Genomic DNA, 21,250 nt, shown 5'->3' on the forward strand with positions numbered 1-21,250 from the left:
GCAGATGTTCAACATGGGTTTGGTCTAAATGAAAATAAACAGAAAAATAATGGGTTTTTTTTAGGGTTTTACAGTGAAGGCGGGGTGTTCATTTCTACGCTTCTCAAGTACTGCAGGAAACTGGTTGTCCTGTGCTAGGCTCTTTTTGAAATTACCAAATATCAAGGCAATTTAGTCCACTGCTGCTCCCTGATGAATTTGTCCAGTCACCCAGCCCCAATACATTTGTTGACTACTGCATTACTTTTTGTCCTAGCTATTAATTTCCATTTTGAGTGAAGGAAATATCGCCCATCTGCACTGCCTCTGTTTCTAATCCCCCTCTTTCTGTTTGTCTCTCCAGGTGGCCACAGATAAAGACAACGGTATCCTGTTGTATAAGGAAGACCACGACCCTCTGGCGCTGGAGCTGTACCAGGGACACATACGACTCATCTACGACATCGCCAACTACCCACCCACCACCGTCTATAGGTAGGCTACGCACGCACACACACACACACACACACACACTAGATAAAAGCATGCATGCTCGCTGACTTGCTCCCTCACTCATTTTCTTTGTATCCACTGAATTTAATTATAATCTGCAGAATTCAAATATTGCTGAGGTTCAACATGGTTTAAGGACTTTTAAGATCACAAAAAGCACACACAATCACACTTGCTCATTTGCTCATACATACATACTCATTCATTCACTCTCTCTCACACAAACACACACACACACACTTAAAATGTTTTATTTGCATCCTTTAAGAGCAGTGAAGAATACAAAAAGCACACATACACACATGCAAACACACACAAGATCCCAATATTACAGAGTTAGAGTTTTTGGGATGCACAAAGTAGGTGTTGACTTGGCTATGCACACACAAAACCACAGGCTTATTCCTTCTCCCGCACACACACACTCACATATCCATATCCCAGCACTTCCCTCAATAAACAAACACAAACTCTCAAGAATTCCTTTACGGTCCTGACCAGACAGTTACGTCCCTGAGAAAAACCCACCAAAAGTCTCTGTAAGTAAAACTTCAAACAGCAGAGACAATAGCCCTCATTCAGTGGGCGAGTGAGCCAGAGAGGCTGTGTAAGCCCTTGGATATTACATAATAAACTATGTAGGCAATTTAATAGGAATGGATATTCCATCGTGAAGTTATGGAAACAGCAATGGTAATCCAGGCAGAGCACATGGTAGTGTTTTCAGTAGTTATTTGTAGGACATACTGTACCATTTAAGGTTTTTGTGCCACATTTTACAGTATGTGGCACTCCTTTTTTATTTATTTTTGAATGTTGTATTCATTTTCAATCAACCAGGTAGTCCTATTGAGATCAAAGTCCCACTGAAACAGAAGTTAGAGCGTCTTTAGCTTCTGTCCTGTGACGTATTTCCCAGTGAAACAGAATATTTGAGCGGTGTACAGTTACAGGAGGGATTTAAATCAAATCCTTTGCATTTTATTGGACCGCTAAACAGTGGGCGGGGCTTAGAGTTTAGCGCGATACAGAGCTACAGAGAGAAACTGAGCTACAGAGGACTGTTGGCTCCACACACACCTCCCTCACCTGTTGTTAGATCAGGAGGAGGACAAGGGAGAGATGAATGAATTAGACCTCAGCGACATTGTTTTGGAAATGAAAACAAAGTTTTTGCCCACTGATATCCAAACACACATCTCTTCCTCTCTCTCTCCATATTGCTCTGTCAGCTACGACCCAGAAACAGTGAAGTGCGGTTTTATATGAGCGGTGTGGCTAGCTAGAGGTTGAAGAATGATTGATGGGTGGATGTCATGATATTATTCGTTGAAATTGGTTGGTTCATGCTTACTTAAGCACATGGCATATTTTGTTTTACTGGAAAAAAACATGATTGGATTTTGATATAAGAATACAAAGAAATTGATTTTTTTGTATTTTTTTTGGCATACATTGTTAAATAGGTGCACAATATGACCGGGGATGTGATCTAAAAGGGTTAAAAATGCATTTTTCATTTCATCTCGACTTTAAAATGTCTTTTCAATAGATACCTGGCCAAGAAAACAGCAACAATGCCAAACATAAAACTGCATAAAATGCAATAATAATCAAACAATAGGTTAGCACAAACTTTCAAAATCCATTATATGAGCACACAAAATAATCATTAAAGAGATTGGTGGCACAAAAGCATTGCCCTATTGACCTATTTAAGTATTGTCCCATTGTTAATATTATTTTGAAGGCTTTATTGGTGTTATTTCTGTTTTACTTGGTCGTTGTATCTACTTGAGAGAAACAGGAAGAAAAGTAAAGTGTTTCGAATAACATGCAGTGCAGGTCATGAGACTCAAACCCATGTTGTGAATACATGTCCTGTTCCACTGCTCTACCATGACAGCAGCTGGATAGTCTTTTGAGGCAGCCTTATACCAAACCATATTTAATGCAGTATAAGCTATTTAGAGCAGTGATAAACTACAGTGTGTAAGTTATTATTATATTAAATGGGTTGATGCAAGGTAGGCAGCTGGTAGCTTAGTATCTAACCATGCAGTCTGTCGTAGGTAGAGATGCAACTAATACAGAAGTCGTATTTTTTACCTGCAGGCACTTCATGCAGGTAAATTATTGTGCCATAAATATTGCAATAGCTTTATTTCATATTTAGTATTCTTCTGAGCTGCCATAAAGTATTTAAAGGATAGGATGCGGTGGTAGCTGTTGTGCCAAGGCAAGATATGTGGCTGGAGTCCTGCCAGAAACTACAAACAAGTTGTCGCAGTCAGGTGAAAAAAACTCATATCAACCAAATGTTGACTTGTCAGTAACTAAGAAAAACAGCCTTGTTTTCAGATTGACCACCATGCATTTTTGAGTTTATCCACTGGGATTTTTAAAATGTTTTTAGAAAAGTTGTATCAGTTTAATTTGTAGTGGAATTTTCTCAACTGACAGAAGATCATGTAATCCTTCAAGTGATATTAAAACATGAAAATCACCAAAATTTGAAGGTTTTCACATGACAACGGCGAAGAGACGTTTTCCATTATAGTTTTGTTCCCATATCCAGTCCTCATTGCTTCTGGTAATATTACCTGGAAATTATATTGGCACATCACCTACTATATAAACCTGACGAACCCAATCAGCTAGAAAAAATGTCACATGGCTGTTATAATAAAAAATGAATATATGAATATATTCCTTACCTTTATAGAATATCCATTATAAATGACCTCAATTCAACATGCTCATCTGCAGTATATAGCAATGCTTTAATGTGATGCCCTATCTATTCTGTCAGTCCTTGGCCCTTACAGAGGAACACAGAAACCGACTGAAGGGCAAAAGATAAGAGTGGATCAAAAGAGATAAGGATGGAAAAGGGAATGTGTGAAAAAGAAAGAAAGAAAGAAAGAAAGAAAGAAAGAAAGAAGGGGTAGTGGTTGTCTGACTGTACATTAAAGTCGAGAAGGAGAGAAAAAAAGAGAAAGAGAGAGAGAGAGAGAGACCATGTCCGTCTTTGTCGTGATTGGCTCCTATTGATTCTGTCTGCTTCTCTGTCTACATTGTCTGTAGTCTGCTACAGACAATGTAGGAGGGAGAGAGAGAAAGACAGGGATGCAAGAGAAGGATACAAGATACAAGATCCAATACTATGTACTGTCCCGAGGGAAATTCAGTTTGTAAGGCCAGCACAGAAAACAGCGCACGTCACACAAAGCAGTGGATAACAGCAGTCACAGATAAAGGTGCGACGTGTAGCATACATCAATAAATCATAACCACATTCATTTTGAGGCATTATAATAAGTGGAAACCATCGAAACCATCGCCAAGAATATTGGCAGCCTCTACCTGCCTCTATTCTGCATTTAACAGTGTGTGCCAGCAGGTCGGATTTCACCGGAAATCTGCTGGATTGCTTTACGGCACCAAACAGGAAGATGGCGCTGTTCTTCCAGCAGAAACGGAGCTAAAGCTTTCCAAAGCTTTCTAAAATCTTGCTAAAGTTTCTCACAATAAGGCTGATGGAAAAAATCACTTCCAACATGTTTATCCTCTTCACTGAAGCACAACGGGAAACATTTGACTCCAGAAGGAAAGATTCTCTTTGAAACAGGAAGCAACAAGGTTTATGGGAAATGTGGTCTTTGATAAACACTATATAGCACCAACAATACTACTGGTGGGAGACAGAGGCCGCCAATCATCTCCACCATGGTTTCATTTGTTTACAGTAATTATACCAAGCTATCACAATTAATCTGACAATGTTTAAACGATGTTGATGTTTAAAAATGCTACCCATGGCACCTTTAAATTAGCAAACCGGTCAGTGTAGTAATGTCTGGAAACTGGAAATGAATGGAGGGAGAGAGGAGAGAGATGGGAGAAAAAGGGATGGAGAGAGAGAGAGAGAGAGAGGTTGGGAGCAAAAGTAAGAGGAGAAAGAAAAGAAAAGAGAAGATGGGGAGAGAAATTAGTTGATTAGTTGATTGATTGCAATGATTTGTTTGGTTTGATTGGCCTGATATTTTGTCAAATGACAAATATATATATTATTTTACTTCAGGTAACAGCTTCAGGGGTTAAGTTATCAAGGCGTTATCTACTGACATTGATACTATGATACCTCTAATGTTTAAATATTTTAATTGTTCCACCCCTGTTGCAGTGAAGTCAGCTGCAGAAAGCTGTGCTGAGTGCGTCTACATCCATATGCAGATTATTTGGCATACTTAAGCATTGCATCGGCGCATCTAAATTCCATATCCTGTATACAATGACCTTTGATAAACCGATGCATACAAACAACTTAATTATAATAACAATGCAATGCTTTATTGATCTTCGTAGGGAAATTTCTTTCCACTTGCCCCCTCCTGGGAGGCCAGAGCGCAGGGTCAGGTAGAGAGCAGCGGCCCTGGAGCCGGGAGGGATTCAATGACTTGCTCAAGGACACTTCAGCAGGACAGATGTTTGCCAGCAGGTCGTCTGGGTTGAGGGACGGTCTTGAAAACCGCAAGGACACTTTGCCACCTTATCTTGTTTGCTGCAGGTTTTTGCAGCCTGTGTATGTTCTGTTTCCGTGACGACATTCTGCTTCTTCACGTAAATGCGGGTATTTCGTAATCGAGATATGAAGATTATCCCGAATATGATCTTAACAGGGATGTGTGCTAATGTCTCGCATGCGGTGAAAGCAAAAGCAAAAAAAAAAGAGGACAAGAGGAAGGGATGGTTAGAGAGGAAGGAAGGATAGAATGAAGGAATGGAAACGATGGGGTGAATCAAATTAGGCATTGGCACAGATGGGGAGGGGTGGAGAGAGAGGGTTGAAAAGGTTGAAGGAGAGAGAAGAGAGGACAGGCAGAGGGAGGGAGGGATGGATAGACAGATAGATTGATGGCTAGAGAGACGGAGAGATAGCCAGATAGAGAGATAGCCAGATAGACAGATGGATGGACTGATGCTGCATGGAAGGGATGAATGAAATAACAGGCAACATGATAAACAGATAACCGGGCAGAATAGGTTTTCCCGCCAGAGGAGGAAAAAAAGGGGAGGGGTAAAGAGATGGATAGAAACGGTCGAAAGAAAAGATCATGAGACACGGTTGAATGGCAGGATGGATGAGAGAGGAGTGAGGGATGACAGAGGGATGGAGTGAAAGAGGGGGGAAAGCAGAGGGGAAAAGTAAACCACAGAGTGAGTCAGGGAATTATCCTTGTCTGGTCCTGTTAGCTTGACATGGGCCACGCCTGGGGGGAGAGAGAGAGAGAGAGAAAGACAGAGAGAGAGACAGACAGAGAAAGACAGAGAGAAGGGGGGAAAGAGAGAAAAAGAGAGACAGATAAAGACAAAGAGGGACAGAGAAAGTGTACAACAGTGAGGGAGAGACAGACCGAGGGAGAGACTTAGAGACAGAAAGTGGAAGACAGAAAGAGAGGGAGCGAAAGGGAAAAAAAGGGAGACAGAAAGTACATGAGAGACAGACAAAGAGAGACAGACTCAGGGAAAAAGAGAACGAAAGAGAGACAGAAAGCGAGAGAGAGAGAGAGAGGGGAACAGAGAGATCCATAGAATCAAACCAAACCTGAGCCCAATGCTAAGCACTAAGTAAACACTGTCTCTATGTTATGTTTAGCATTAGCCAATCTGGAACGAGAAGAGGCCCGGCTCCAAGCCTGGGGCTCAATTTACCACAAGCTCCCATGTATTCCCTCATATGTGCCATCTTTTGATTGCATGAGTCTGAGCACTGCAAATGCCCTATCTTATCTGCCCTAATTTGGAAATACATTTCAAGCTGACTGAAACCGCATGGCTAGGCAGGCACAGCAGAACGTCCTGCCACCGCTCAACTGATACTGTCCAGAATGGCGTAACTATTTAACCACCGCAATCTGAGCGCAGCGTTTCTGGCAGATCCCTAACGTGGCACCGTCCATATAGCTACTGCCAGTTCCTCGGAGTTGTCCTCTGTATTTCAGTGGTTGTTCAACTGAGGGCCAGGGACCAGTGCCAGTCCCTGGGATGTTTCTGAGCGATCCCTGGGCCGGTTATCTGGTGCAGAAACCAGAGAGCCAGGAAGAGGGCATTTCGTTCAAGCCAAATTTTGACGAAGTGCAGGAATGCAGCAGCGGTGGCCAGACCCAAGACACACTAATGCAAAACTAATGCTGGTAAAAGGGCAAATTAGTGAGTCACCTCGGTTGTAGTCGTTAACATTTGGCTATAACATGCAGATTTGATCATGTTTGGGGTTTTTGACAGTTGTCAGAAGGATGAAAGATTATCTGGGGGATTAGGTTAAGGGTGCGCCATGAAAGAGAGGGGTGAAGGGGGAGGAGGAGGAGGCGTGCTTCACAGTGCTGTGGCTTGTCTGGAGGCCTGCAGGTTCACACACACACACACACACACACACACACACACACACACACACACACACTGAGGCGTCACAGCATGCACAGTGTGGGACTATTGGATGCAAAGCTATCTGGTTACATGCATATAGACTCGATACATGCAAAGATGCACACACACAGGTACACAAACATACATGGATACATATGCATATATAGGTACACATGCACACACCTTTGTCAGAACAAACACATACACACACACACATACAGTCACACACGTTCACACACACACCTGGAAAACAGCTGGACAGTAAAGACAGGGAGAGGGAGAAACGGGATTTGAAAAGCGAGGGGACAGGGAGACAAGTCCCAAAAATAGAGGAAAAAAACGACGGGACAAAGAGAAAAGGAGAAAAATGCAGGAGACACACAGAGAGGGAGAGAAAAAGTGGGGAGAGACAGAGGGAGGTGAAGAGGGAGAGAGTGACAGAAAGAGAGATAGGAGAAGGTGTAGAAGTCCTTCAATGTGCCCTCATTAGCAACAGATGAAAGTGTTTATGCATGCACAGTGTTGATGAACATGTGTGTGTGTGTGTGTGTGTGCGTGTGTGAGAGAGAGCGAGAGAGAGAGAGAGAGAGAGGGTGTGTTGTGTATTAATGTGCTGCCCTTTACTAAATGCCACACTAATCTCCCATCAGGTCAAAGAGAGCACGTCTACTGTTATTCATCAGCGAGCGACAGAGGGAGCGATGTAGGGATGGATGAGGGGGGGATGAAAGGAGGAAGGCATGATAGAGAAAAGTAGAGACAAAGGAAGCAATAGATAGAGGGAGGGAGGGATGGATAGACAGAGGAGTGGAGGGAAAGTGGGAGATGGAGAGAGAGGAGGATAGTGGGGAGAGATGATGATGGATAGACAGAGGAAGATGGATAGAGGAAGAAAGGGATGCAGAGGCTTGAGGGAGGGAGAGAAGGAAAGGATAGAAGGAGAGGATGAGGGAGGGAAAGAGAAAGGCCAGAAAGGAAAGAGAGAGGAAGCGATGATGACAGTAATGGCAAGATTCAAGCTGTGGAAACAGGTCCTGTTTCTACTGCAGAACCCCCTTGTGTTTCACCGTGTGTGTTTACATGAGAATTAATATTCCATTGTCGTAGTATTCGGAAAGTATTCTGCTTAAAGGATAATACTGGTGTTGTTTTAAATTGATGTCGGTCGTCTAGGTCGCCCCTCTCCTTTACATTATTCCTGGTTTGTCTGCACACTGTCAGCGAAGTTGGAGATATCAGGTCTCGTTCTCCTCTTCTCGTTTTTTGTTTTGTCAAAGTGTCTGATTTAGCGTTTTTTTTTTATTGTGCCCGAGTTGAGTGTTTTTCATCAGTGTGTGCACTCAGGAAATAATGGGAAATAATCGAGTGACGGTGGGTCACAGTTGTGGTTTTGAAAAGTGTAGGAGGCTATTTGAATTTGACTTTTTGAAATGAATGTAAGCATATTGAGTAGTAATAGGCTCTTGAATGGACTGTCAATGCAAAAAAGCTCTGAAATGAAGTGATTCACAGTAGGTCTAAGTGGTGGTAGAGAACTTTTTATGATGAGCCAATCGTGGAGATATCATGATATCACGTTACTGACCCGCGCACTATGCTACATGTTTATCTGGCCCCTGGCAATTTGCTTATTCCGCGTCATCGGCACTCAATCTCAATGCAATTCTGTGTACAGAAACAGATACAAATTCAGTGTATAACCGCCTCCCACACAGTGTTGAGCTTCTTTTAGAGAATCTGCAACAATATGCCCAGCGATTACATCCACAGGGTTGCCCTTATTTACTTTACTTTTCTGTCTTCTCTATATATTGATTGTAAGCCTTTTTTATAAGGCAGCATCAGATGGCCTTTAGCGGGAAGGCAGCTATAAGAGTATAGACCTACACTTCTTCTTGTCTTTTCTGTACAGATTAGATCTTCACAACAGTAGGCTACAACCTTTATTTGTACTTTTACTTGATTAATTAGACACTGCTCAATAAAAAACAGACATGATTAATAGAAAATGATTTTAAAGTTCGATAGAGCCCCGGTTTAGAGGAGAGCCTCATTCTGACTGCCTGACCTGAATTTGGCTCTTGAAAACCACGGTGCTGCGGTAAAAAACAGACAGCCAGTCCTTGGACATTATAGGTTTAAAACGCGCAGAAGCCATTCACCCATCCTTTTCCTGAAACCTTATAGGCCTGAAACAACGAGCGCACATTCCTGAAACCCTACATCAAAAAGCTTAGAATCCATTCCTGAAAAGTACAAATTTCATATGAACTGACCGGCCTGGTTTAATGAAAGCTGAAAAAAGGGGGAAAGAAAACAGTGAAGGAGCTCGCCGCTCAGCAGCTGCCTTCTCAGCAACGACTAATTGAGGTTACCACGGCAATATGGGACCGGGATGGCTGTCTGTTGAACATCATTTTAACCAGATTGGGCTGCTAAACACACACACTCATCGACAGATACACACACATATACACGCACATGCACACACACAAGCATACACACAGACACACATAAGTAGACTCACACACATGCAAACACATACACATACATACAGTCACACACACACGTACGCACAAATACACACACACACACTCACAGAATCACTGGCAGACACACACACACACATATACACACACACACTCATTAACACAAATACAGACACATGCACATACACATACAAACATGCAGAAACACACACATAGAAAAACCCACACTTGCATGTAAAGAAATCACACAGTAAAGACACACAGTAACACATAATGCACGTGCACGTGCACAAACACTATTCACTGTCAAATACGTGCACGTGAGCACACACACACATATGCACACACCACAAATGTGGTTTAGGAAAGCTTGTAAGTAAATGATAGCAGTGCCTAATTAGATTTAACAGTGTAAGTAGATCTGTGCGGTTGTTTCTAATCCAAATATCTTTTTTCACTTTGAGATAAAGTCAACGACCGGTAATTATTTCTGGGTTTGCTTCAGTTATAAAAAGGCAGTTTGGGGTTTTAGGATGTTTTTTTGTTTTTTTTCGTAAAGTTTATTTGTGTGTGTGTGTGTGTGTGTGTGTAAGCATTCAGTGTGTATTTGACTCTGGACTGACAGGAAATTGACTTCCCCTGCGGGCTTGGACGAACAGAATGAGAGTAAGAGAGAGGCAGTTGAAATCTGCGACGGCCGTGTGTTTGTTTTTATTGAATTCCATAATGGGCTGCTTTTAACTAATACACCGGGCCAACCCAACGACTTCAAAGAGCCTGACACACACACACACACACACACATATGGACGGACGTATGCACACACTCACACACACACACACGTATGCATAATTACACAGAAACACACACAGACAGACGTATGCACAAACACACGCACACGTCTCAGTCAGGTTCTGGAAAACGTCCACTTGTCAAAACATTGATGAAGCCTGATATTGCCAAACATCAAACACACGTAAGCACACACACACACACACACACACACACACCAAACACATATACACACACACACACCAACACTAGCCTGAAGGGCTGACGGACTTGGAAACACTGACCACTGGTCATCTATTGCCACCCAGTGGAGGTTTGGTGTCACAGCAGGTTCAGAACTGTGTGTGAATGTGTGTGTAATGTGTCAAAATAAGTGTTAAATTCAAACCTGTGCAAAAAAATCAATCTGAGAATGCCTTCAGCTGTGTGAGCTACTCGCGGTGTGCTTGCTTGATTTAACTTTCCAGACACTTGAACAAATTTAAAAAGGGATGCGACACTTGTAGGATGAAAGGAAGGAAGCAGCAGAAGAGGAGAGGAGAAGAAGGGAATGTTGAAATGTGATGGGAAGGGAAAGGAGAGGATGGCGGAGCAAATCAGCTGACGGGACAAGAAAGGAGAAGGAGGATGACGAAATGGAGAAAGGAGAGGAGGGGCGATAACAGTGGATTCAAACAGGAGAAAGGAGAGGGAAGGAGTCTGGAGATGAATGAGGAAAAGGGAAAGGAGAGAGGGAATAAGAAGAGAAGAGAGGGGAAGAAGAGGGCAGTGAGGGAGAGAGCTAATCTTTCAGGCTAGCAGACCATCATTTTGCTTGGTTGCAGCAGGCCTGTTTGAGACCATTATTAAATTACATGGCTTCTAATGGAAACCATATATGTGTCTGTGTTGGGTCTACAGTGAAGTAGGAGCTTGTACTTAAGAAACCACCGGCTAAATGCTGAGCTAGATTGATGTTCAGAAAAAAAGCACGAAACGAGTTTTTGCTGTTGTTGTTGACTGCATATTAGTTTTGTTTCTCTTTCATCCTAGCAATGCTTTTATCCAAGTTTCAGATATATAAAGCAAAAGTAATGCCAAAAAATGCTATTTTAAATTTTAGCTGATTAATGACTGAAATATATTCAATCAATGATTAATAGAATGCTTTAATCTCCTATTGTACTTATTAATCTATGTATATTCTAACCCTTAATTATTGCCTACCATGTAAAGTAACATAAGGGTTACTAAGCATTCAAAAGTCTGAGTAAAATCCCTTACATATATCAGTTATCTACAATAAACGACCAACATTGACAGCTGCAAAAAAGGATATGTTAATGTTTCTGATTCCTGATCTGATGCTGATCAGTCTGTTTTCTTCTTCTTCTTCTATTATTGTTCTCTCTCCTTCTATTCACAGTGTTTTTCTCCTTTTGTATGGTCAGTATTTTCTTTAAATGTCATGGTGGCCCGCCTCCAGAACTCACAACCCCGGTTCCATTGGCTGTTAATGTAACACTACTGTAATCTGAACGCTCTATAAACAGCTGTCAATCAAAGCTGACTGGAGGCTCCTTAGCTAGTTAGCCAATAAGAGCCTGCAGACACAGGGAAGTATTGTCTTGATGTTTAGCTATGGGAGTCTGGAACAGACCACCAACGGAAAGAGTGGCTTCACTTGTTCTTTTGTGTTTTTGATGTTTTGCTTGTTTTCTCCGGGTTTGGGAAAGGAGGAACTTGGGTGAACGGAGGCACAGTCAACTTTACCACCCCACCATCTATCTCTCTTTCCCTCTCTGTCTCTCTCTCTCTCTCTCATTCGGCTGTGCCAAACCACTGTCTCTATAGCTGTCTGTCTCCCCTCCAGCAAAAACCACTTAGTGGGGAATCTCAGACACACACACAAGCACACACACTTTCTTCTCAGGGTCAGACACGGTGCAAAAGGTCATGATCCCGACTCATTGCAGCCTCCTCTTCAGTGGAAACATTATTTCCTCTGAAATATCAGTGGTCCAGCAACAAGGCCCCATTCTCAAGCGCAAGGGTCCTTAAACTGCTTCAGTCTGGGTGCTAAATTGAGTAAATTCAGTCTTGCCTTGGCATCCAGGCCCATTAAATTATGCCAGTACTTGTGCTGTGTGGGTACCCACCAGAGACAGGGCTCTGAAACCATTGTGGGCCTCGACCCCTATGTTAAGACACCAAGGTCTAGATCAAGGGGCGCACTTTAATCGCTTCACCATCCAAAAGAACACTTTGAGTTTAGGATGTGATTAGTCTGTTTTATGTCTGAGAATAACATTTCAACATAGATTTCCTTAATCTCTTTTTTATTTATTTTGGTCTATTCGCAAACACAACAAAACAAAGAAAAAAATGTTTGGAGTCTGTTTTGTGTCTGGCATTTCCAATTTGCTCTATCATGTTTTTTCCTCCCTAATGCTCTTGTCTGGTGTAGAATTCAACTGTAATTTATCATAATAAGAACCATACTGAACATCAACCCTTCCTTTTGTGTGTGTGTGTGTGTGTGTGTCTGTGTGTGTGTGTGTGTGTGTGTGTGTGTGTGTGTGTGTGTGTGTGTGTGTGTGTGTGTAGCGTGGAGTCGGTGAATGACGGCCTTTTCCACACAGTGGAGCTGCTGATCCAGAACCACTCACTGAGCCTGGTGGTGGATAACGGCGCCCCCAAGAGCCTGGGCAAGCTCGCGCGCCAGCCCTCCGTCGACCACAACACACAGCTGTACATAGGAGGTAGGATCACACACACACACTGCACACACATGCTAGTACACACACATACATGTATATATTTACAGAACCATGCACATGCAGAAGAACCATTGAAACCAGGGGTGGGGAAACAGTATTAATCAATCAAAAATCCTTCTTTCCCTTCACTGTCTTTTTCCTCTCTCCATCTCCTTATTTTTCTCCCATTCTCTTCTCTTTCTTCCACTTTCTATTCCCTTTTTCTTCTCCCATTCTCTCCCCCCTCTCTCCCATCTTCTTCATCCTCTCTTCAATCTATTCTCCTCTATCTACATTTTTTTCTTCTCTCTCCTACCTCGCAATCCTTTTTCCAATTTATTCTCTTTTCCCTTCCTTACCTCCCATCTCAATTCCTCCTCCTCCTCCTCCTCCTCCTCCTCCTCCTCCTCCTCCTCCTCCTCCTCCTCCTCCTCCTCCTCCTCCTCCTCCTCCTCCTCCTCCTCCTCCTCCTCCTCCTCCTCCTCCTCCTCCTCCTCCTCCTCGCTCTTTCCAGGCGTCCCGTCCCAGGTGGTGGCGTCAGGTCTGCGTCCCGGTCCTGAACGCTCCCCTCAGGCCTTTAACGGCTGCATCCACAACGTTCGGGTTAACGGCGAGCCTCAAGACCTGGGTTACCGGGCCCCAGGAGGCACAGGGGCGCCGCGAGGGGCCGAGGGCAAGGTAATTACATGGAGAACGTACACTCTTGACAAATAGGGGTGTGGTTCTTTAAGCATCTACCATAGTACCATAGCAAAACTCCTTTTGGAGCCATTGAGGGGAATTGGGATAGTCTTGGAACTCTAATAGATGGGGAGTTTTTGTTCTAAAACAGACAATATGTGCTGTAAAGTGAATTTTGAAAGCCAGAAATCTCAGCACCTGGCGAAGGAATCATTGAGTCATCATTGTTGATATTGATCAACAACCCTATCAACCCCCTGCAGATATATTATGGTCATTTTGCACTATAGGGCAGTAAAAATCTTATTTACTTCCCCTCTAAGAATGCAGAGGGTTCCTTCAGTTATTGCAGTTCTTGTATAGAGCCACTATCCTAACCAAGAATCCTTGAGGAACCCTCTTAGTTCTGTGTGCATTACAGAGAAAGAGAGAGAGAGAGACATAGAGAGGCTATTGTTGCCTACAAAAACATGAATTACTTACACATAGGCTACAGATACTCACTGCGTGGGGGAGTCTGAGTATGGGAGCTGAATACGCAGAAACCCAGATCCTCCTTCATCCAGGCACTGAAATGCAAACAAATGTACGCAAGCAAACACAAGTGCAGCGGTACAAGGTGGGAAAGGGATTTTAGAAGCTTTTACCTTGATGCTTTGGCAACAACAGCTCTTAATTGTAGTGCCAGGACGGTGAACTGAAACACTGAAAAAAACTGAGATACAGAGAGAAAGAGAGGCTTACAACCTAAATGAATCAAATGAAGGTATAAATGCTTGCCTTTTTTTAATCTGATGCTAATTTTGATATGTAGTGTGCAAAAATCATTAGGTAGCATTAGGATGCTCATTGTCCCCTTCTGTGTTTCTACTCTTATATGACCTCTGCTTGGATTCTGTTCCCAGTATTTCAACCCGTCCTTGTTTTCTGCTCCTAGTATTACAACCTTCCATGAGCTCCTCCTTAGCTTCTGCCCCTACCCAGGAAGCATTTGATGGACAGGAAGTGTTAAGGCCAAGTTCAACGTCAATCCAAACAAGCACAAAATTCTCATAATATGATATAACATAGTAAAAATTAATATTAAAATGGATGTGGAAACTGTTTTGACCTGATGTCAGAAAGATATTTACTAAAATGATGCAAGTAGCAGTTATGGATGAATATGGACGTCGTCTCAACTTTCATTTTCGCACTAACTTAAAGAGTAACTAAAGCCCACCTAAATCTGTGGTGAAGCCTGACACCTAATGGTGAAAAGTAGGGTACTGAACTGGTCAACTGCTATTGGCTGGTCTCTGTGCCCTGTGATGTCACCCTCTATAGAGTACAACAGGTGGTGACATCACCTGGCACAAAGACCAGCCAATAGGAGAAGGCCAGTTCAGTACCCTACTTTTCACCATTAGGCGTCAGGGTTCACCAAAGATTTGGGTTTGGGGTTTAGTTACTCTTTAAGTTTCCATCGTTGGTGCAGGCCGTTGCATCAACATCTGTTCAACATAAAAATGTTTGCTTGGTAGCATTACATCGCCTCTTTGTTTTCTCCAATTAGCATTAAGAGGCTTCTTGACACTGTTCTTTGTTTCACCTCCCAGTGTTTTCACCCTGCCTTGTTGTTCTGTCCCCAGGGTGAGGGCATTCTTCCCGGGTGTCATTCCTGCAGTGTGTGTGCCCAGGGAGCCTGCAGGCAGGGAGGGGAGACGGGAGTAACATGTGAATGCCCACCGGGACGCACTGGGGCCCTGTGTGACCAGAAGACGGCGCCCAGCCCCTGTCAGACGAGCGCGTAGGTGGAGAGAGTGGAGAATGTGCATGGATATACACACACATACAAATCAGAATCAGAATCAGAATCAGAATAACGTTTATTGCCAAGTAAGTTTTCACAGTACAAGGAATTTGCTTTGGCATGGAGGTGCATACAATAAACATAAAAATAATAAAATAAAATAAAAATAATAATAATACAATTAAAAATATAATAAAAAATATAATAAAAAATAAGAAATAAAAATATGTACAAATATATATGTGCAATAGTGAATGAAATGTACAGTTTGTACAGGTATGTGCAAAAAATTTTCCAAGAATGTGCAAAGGTATGGGGGGGGGGGATAAGGGACTGTGTCAGTGGGGGTCCCGGGCCTTGTTGATGAGGCCAGCTGCAGACGGGAAGAAACTGTTCTTGTGGCGTGAGGTTTTGGTCCTGATGGACCGCAGCCTCCTACCAGAGGGGAGTGTTTCATATGCATATGCTTGTGTGTGCAACTATTGTTAATAAGATGAAATCACATCAGTGGGGATAAAAGGGGGCACATAAATCTGATTGGCTGTGACGGCTAATGACCGCAAAAAGTTCAGCCAACTTTTGCTGTTGACCGTCCACACATGGGTCGAGTTTTCCTGGTCGTTCAGCTCTGTAGGAAATGAATGGACTTCTGCTGACTTGTTGATTTTGTTTCTCGCAGTGTGAATGATGGGTTAAGAGCCAGTATTTTAGTCACACACACACACACACGCACTCACTGCTCCCTATTCTCTCCCTCCAGATGTGTTCATGGTCTGTGTGTGCCGAAGGGTCAGTCCTACAGCTGCCAGTGCGCGGATGGCTACCAGGGTCAGTACTGCGACCGGCACCAGCAGCCTCCAGCCTGCAGGGGGCAGCGGTGCGGACACGGGGAGTGTCGCGTCTCAGAGGGAGGAGAGCCGGTCTGCCACTGTCAGCCGGGTTTCACCGGACCTACCTGTGATAATGGTAAGAGAGAGAGAGAGTGTGACAGGGAGAAGGAAGAGCACAGAGAGTAAAAGGGAGGGATATGTCGACGTAAGACGCAAAAGCTCAGCAAAGTCAGCTTTTATATATAAATTATAATTACATTTTAGGCATTTAGGCAGTAGAATAAGCTTCAATTATGGATTTTTCATCATGGATCCATGTTAAACCACATCAAAACAATGACAGCAAGTCAAGACCAACTTTAAGCTCACTCTCCCAAAATCTAAACACTATATTCAAAGTCTTTATCATGTAAAACCATGTATACAAGAAAACTATTGTATTTGTAAATGTTGTGTTGGACAGACCACGTAACACGTCATGTCAAGTTGAACGCTCAAGGTAGAATGAGCCCCGATTTATTCTTCACCTCCCAAGCTCCCCTGCATACATGCACTGCAGTGCCCCCTAGTGGAGCACCTAACACACAGGTGCATCGACTGTGTAATAGACTGAGAAGCTATTACTACATCTCCCTTTCTTTGAAACAACTGAACTCTTTCACAACAGTAAAAACTATCCCAGTACCTCTAACTTCTCTCTCCGCTTCTCTCCTCCAACGTTCAGAGTTGACGTGCCAGGGGGAGATGGTGAGGGAGCAGCTGAAGCGCCACCACCCCCTGAAGACGTGCACGTCCACCAGCAAGATTCCCCGCATGGATTGCCACCGGTCCTGCCAGGCCGCGGCGCCCGGCGGCGTCTGCTGCGGCGCCACCAAGAACCGGAGGAGGAAGGTGGTCTTCCGCTGCACCGACGGCACCTCGTACTCCGAGGAGATGGAAACCGCCCTGGAATGTGGCTGCTCCAAGTGCCCGTTGTAACGGCGCCGCGTCCTGCCGCCGTTTTGTTAGTTTGTTCATTTGTTTTGCCACACCCGCCGCTGCCGTTTTGTTCGAGTTCTGCACGTCAACGACACCACCGTTTTGAGATTTTTTTTCCACGTTGATGAGCACCACCATTTTGTGATTTTTTTTTTTTTTGTTTGTTTTTTTTTTACACGTTGATTTTGACCGCCGCCAATTTGCTGCCAAGGGAAACCACAAACAAAAACAAAAAAGGGACCTGTGTGTGTGTTTTTTGACAGAGAGAAAATATATTGTAAGATATAAGTGAGAAAAAAAACATAGAACTTATTTTTATTATGGGATTTTTTCTAAAAGATGATAAAAGGACTGATGAGTTTTTGTTTTTTATGTTGATTATATAATGTGTTACATATGAAAAGTTATTTTGTACCTTGTAAGAAGAAAAAGTACACAGCAAAATAGATTAACATTCCTAAAAAGTATATGAATTTATATGTATGTATAAATCTATATAAATATATACCCTAACCCAATGAATTTTATATTTTCAAAGTGTATTTGCATGACGTTTATGTGAGTGCTGATGTGTGGGAGGCTTTGGACACTGAGAGAGGATGGCTGTCTTTTTATAATGGCCGTCACGTCATTTCAAAATGACCGCCAAGAAGGGATTGGTGCAGCAAGCTCCCTAGATGTCAGAATAAGGAAATGGTGGCAGTCTTTTTTTGCTCTCATCCTTGGAGGCTCAAAAGGGAACTGTGTGCGCCTTGCTAACCTGCTACATAATATAATGGACATCATCCTCACATGTGAGTTCTCTGAGAAAAGACAACAGACTCTTTCCACAGAGATGAATTAACAGGTTGTTCTAATGCTGTGCCATAGGAAGCCATCTTTGCTGTTGTTGTTTTTTTTTTCAGTTTGCTGTTGCACAGCAGACTTGGTTCCAAATGAGGTTTGATATGAAAATCTGACAGACATTTGTGGTTCATTAGGAGTTAACCGTAATAAATAGTGGACTTTCTCATTCAAATCAACATTATATTGAGAAAAATACATTTTCAAGGAGCACTTGGCTGTTAAGGTTAGAATTGAATTTCAAAAAAACAATACCAAGGCAAACCCTGATGAAGGAACACAGTAGATGGGTGTTTTATCTATACGTTGAAGTGCCTTGGTATCCTTCTTTTGAAATTCAGCATTGTTGAATGATCAGCTGGAACATTTTCAATGGCTGCCAGTGAATGTTTGATCATTTTGTTATGGACAAAAGCATTGGTGCGTTGCATGAGACAAACTTTCCAGTGGCAGTTGTTTTCATCATTCTGAGGCTCATACCCTTTCCACACAGGAAACAATACCTGTTTCCATGACAACGCAATCAAAATTCTATGGCAGCCATCTTAGGTGTACCTAAAGGAAATTCCCATGATACACCAGGAAATGCCCTTTCTGTCCAGTCAAGTTCTGTGCGTAGGGCCAAGCAAATGTAAATTGACACAATTCAATTGAGTCCTTGTCTCTATATAAGAGCCCCATTCATACCAGATTCCCTCCTTTTGATGTCAGTTGTTTGGGTTTGTGTGTCACTGTCACTTACTTGAGGTTTACACAATGCATGTCTCTATAGCCTTGTGTGGAATATGAACTTATAGCAACAACAAAAACACAGATTCTTAAATGTATGTTTCCCTCTTCCAGTATTACTTTGTGATGCATTCAGCGTCTTATGTAATGAGACGTTAATGTAAGTTTAATTATTTGGTAAGGTACTTTAAGGTGCATTCAGAGGGCTTCTAAAGTACTTTAATAAGGGGATGCAAGAGACCGACTCACAATTCTCATTTTTAATCTTAACCGTAAACTGAAACTATTTCATAATTGGCAAATGCTTTGAATCTACACAATGAATGGGGCGGAGCGGGAATCAACAAAGTGACCTGCAGTAATTTGATTAAAAAAGCGAGTGCTCCAGTCTGATCATAATGAACCTCCTCATTAATGACTCAGTTGCCGGCTACATCAAAGTAGCTTGTGTAACTCTATCAGATGAAAGAGTCTGGCTGGGACCGAGGTGCCACAACCCAGCTCTCTCAGAAAGCATTGCTACATCATCACGGTTTTTAACCGTCCATAGATGACTAACACTATTAAAGACAATAATGTAACTACTACTGTACTGTTTACTTTATAAATACACATTGTTGCTTTGTTTACTACAGGGTGACAGGTATTGTCACACTTTTACAGTTAATTTACAGCTATCGTATTCTTTTGCTGGGTTTTGGTGGTTCGAGATACTCAACAGTATTATCCTTGTATTCCCGGTTTTAGAGTTTCGCCCTTTCCGCTCCTTGTTTTTTTCTTTTCCTCGCTTTTTTTCTTTATACCTCCCCTCCCTTTCTTTCTGCCCCAGGTCCTTCCTTCTTCCCTCCCTTACTTCCTCCCACCTTACGCCTTCCATTCTTCCCTCCCTTCCTTATTCCTCCACCGCAGTACTTCCTTCTTTCATTGTTTCCTTACTTCCTCCCTCCATCCGGCCGCCCCTCTTTCCTTTCCCCTCCTTATCTCTGCCCTGCCTCCTCCTTTCCTTGTCTCTGATCTTTTCCTCCCTTTATCCAGACCTTAATTTTCACCATTTTCTTCACTCTTCTCTTCTTTCCTTCCCTCCTTCCTTGCTTCCATTCCTGTCCTCACAACAATTTGATCTTTTATTTCTTGCCCTCTTATCTCTTCTTCGCTCTTTCCTTCTTCCCCCTTCCCTCCTCTTAAGGGTTGAATTCTTCTGTGTGAACAGAATAAAACACGACGCGATCATATGAGATGCCTTAATCATAAATCCATGAAAAATAACAAGTATTAAATCAGTGATAAACATATGCAGATTATTCACATTCTCCAGGTCCTAGGTGAAAAACATGAATATGTGAGTGATGATAATGGATACTTATGTTGAATGTTGAAATTAAACTACCATTGAAACTAAACTTATTTCCCATGTCTGAGTTCTTAAGAATGGAATCCTTCTGTAAAGGACTTTCACCACAGAGTTATAAAATATATAAAAGCAAAATTGTCCAAATCATTTTTCCCAGCAGTGTTGGTTGAGGATCATTTTGGTTTGGGTTCCATACCCAGTGCAAAAATAAATCTGTTATTTGTATGCCGTAATGAAATAATAGTACTAATTCTCTGTCCAAATATTTGTTTGCATTTTGGGTGAAATTTGGCCAGTTTAGTTATCTTCTTTTTCCACATTTTCTGTAGCAGTAGCGGTTACACCATTGCTGAAAGAATACATGGGAAATATTGGTGTGCTGGGAGATCAGCTCCACCAGAGGCTGAGGCGGGATTCGCACAAATACACACTAATTCAGAGGTTCTGACCATATGTGGCAACAGTCTGATCTTTCCATTGCTGTCTACATAGATGGAATTAAATGCAACAGGGCGGCATTATCATAACTACAAAATGTGCACAGATCTCAGCCATGTGTGACAACCACCTTTTGGTCATATGCCAGACCCACCACCATGCCCCCTTTTGGCCAATCGACATGAAAAGTTAAGCAGTTCTTCCTTAGCCCATAACCAACCTTCATACCAAGTTTTGTGCTAATCCATGCCCAACTTCTTGAGATATCCTGCTAACAGGCGGACAGATGGACGGACACACAGACGCAGGCGAAAACATTACCTCCTTGGCAGAGGTAATTATTATATATTTAACTTTATAATAATACTTTACATAAGGCTTTTCAGAACAAAAATACAAAGCTTTATCAAGTGCTTTACAGAATCGGGCTCAAAACTGACGTCCAAGGGGCAATAAAAATGGATTCAGGACACTGAATTATCGTTTGGCTAATTATCATATGCTAATTATCATAAAATAGATTTTAGGTTTGCTGTTGCTAAGCAAACTGCATCATTATTGTGGCACTCAGAGCTGTGTATCAAAACCATCAGAACTCTACACACTTGATTAGATGTCTTATGACACTTTATTCTGTGAATTACTTTCTTCTGTGATTATGTGGAGAG

The 21,250-nt window shown here is 42.5% G+C and overlaps 1 protein-coding gene across 2 annotated transcripts in view; it reads left to right on the forward strand.

Annotated features, from left to right (window-relative positions):
• The window catches only part of slit3 (slit homolog 3 (Drosophila)), a 274,061-nt gene extending 253,886 nt beyond the window's left edge, over positions 1–20,175 (forward strand). The window contains exons 33-39 of one of the 2 annotated variants that reach the window (XR_011695745.1): positions 344–474; positions 12,789–12,943; positions 13,455–13,618; positions 15,253–15,410; positions 16,174–16,379; positions 16,968–19,562; positions 19,623–20,175. Coding sequence is in view for 1 of the 2 variants with exons in the window: in XM_071529582.1 (XP_071385683.1) it covers positions 344–474; positions 12,789–12,943; positions 13,455–13,618; positions 15,253–15,410; positions 16,174–16,379; positions 16,968–17,221 (1,068 nt within the window). In the remaining variant the exon portion in view is untranslated. Of the gene's footprint in view, positions 1–343; positions 475–12,788; positions 12,944–13,454; positions 13,619–15,252; positions 15,411–16,173; positions 16,380–16,967 lie in introns of both variants that reach the window. The other variant, XM_071529582.1, reaches the window with a different exon arrangement.
• The last annotated feature ends 1,075 nt before the right edge of the window (positions 20,176–21,250 follow it).

Source organism: Centroberyx affinis, unplaced genomic scaffold, assembly GCF_046629955.1.
Source record: "Centroberyx affinis isolate AG114_WGS23_722 - 3 ecotype Tasmania unplaced genomic scaffold, CSIRO-AGI_Caff_v1 ptg001803l_1, whole genome shotgun sequence".
Taxonomy (NCBI): domain Eukaryota; kingdom Metazoa; phylum Chordata; class Actinopteri; order Beryciformes; family Berycidae; genus Centroberyx; species Centroberyx affinis.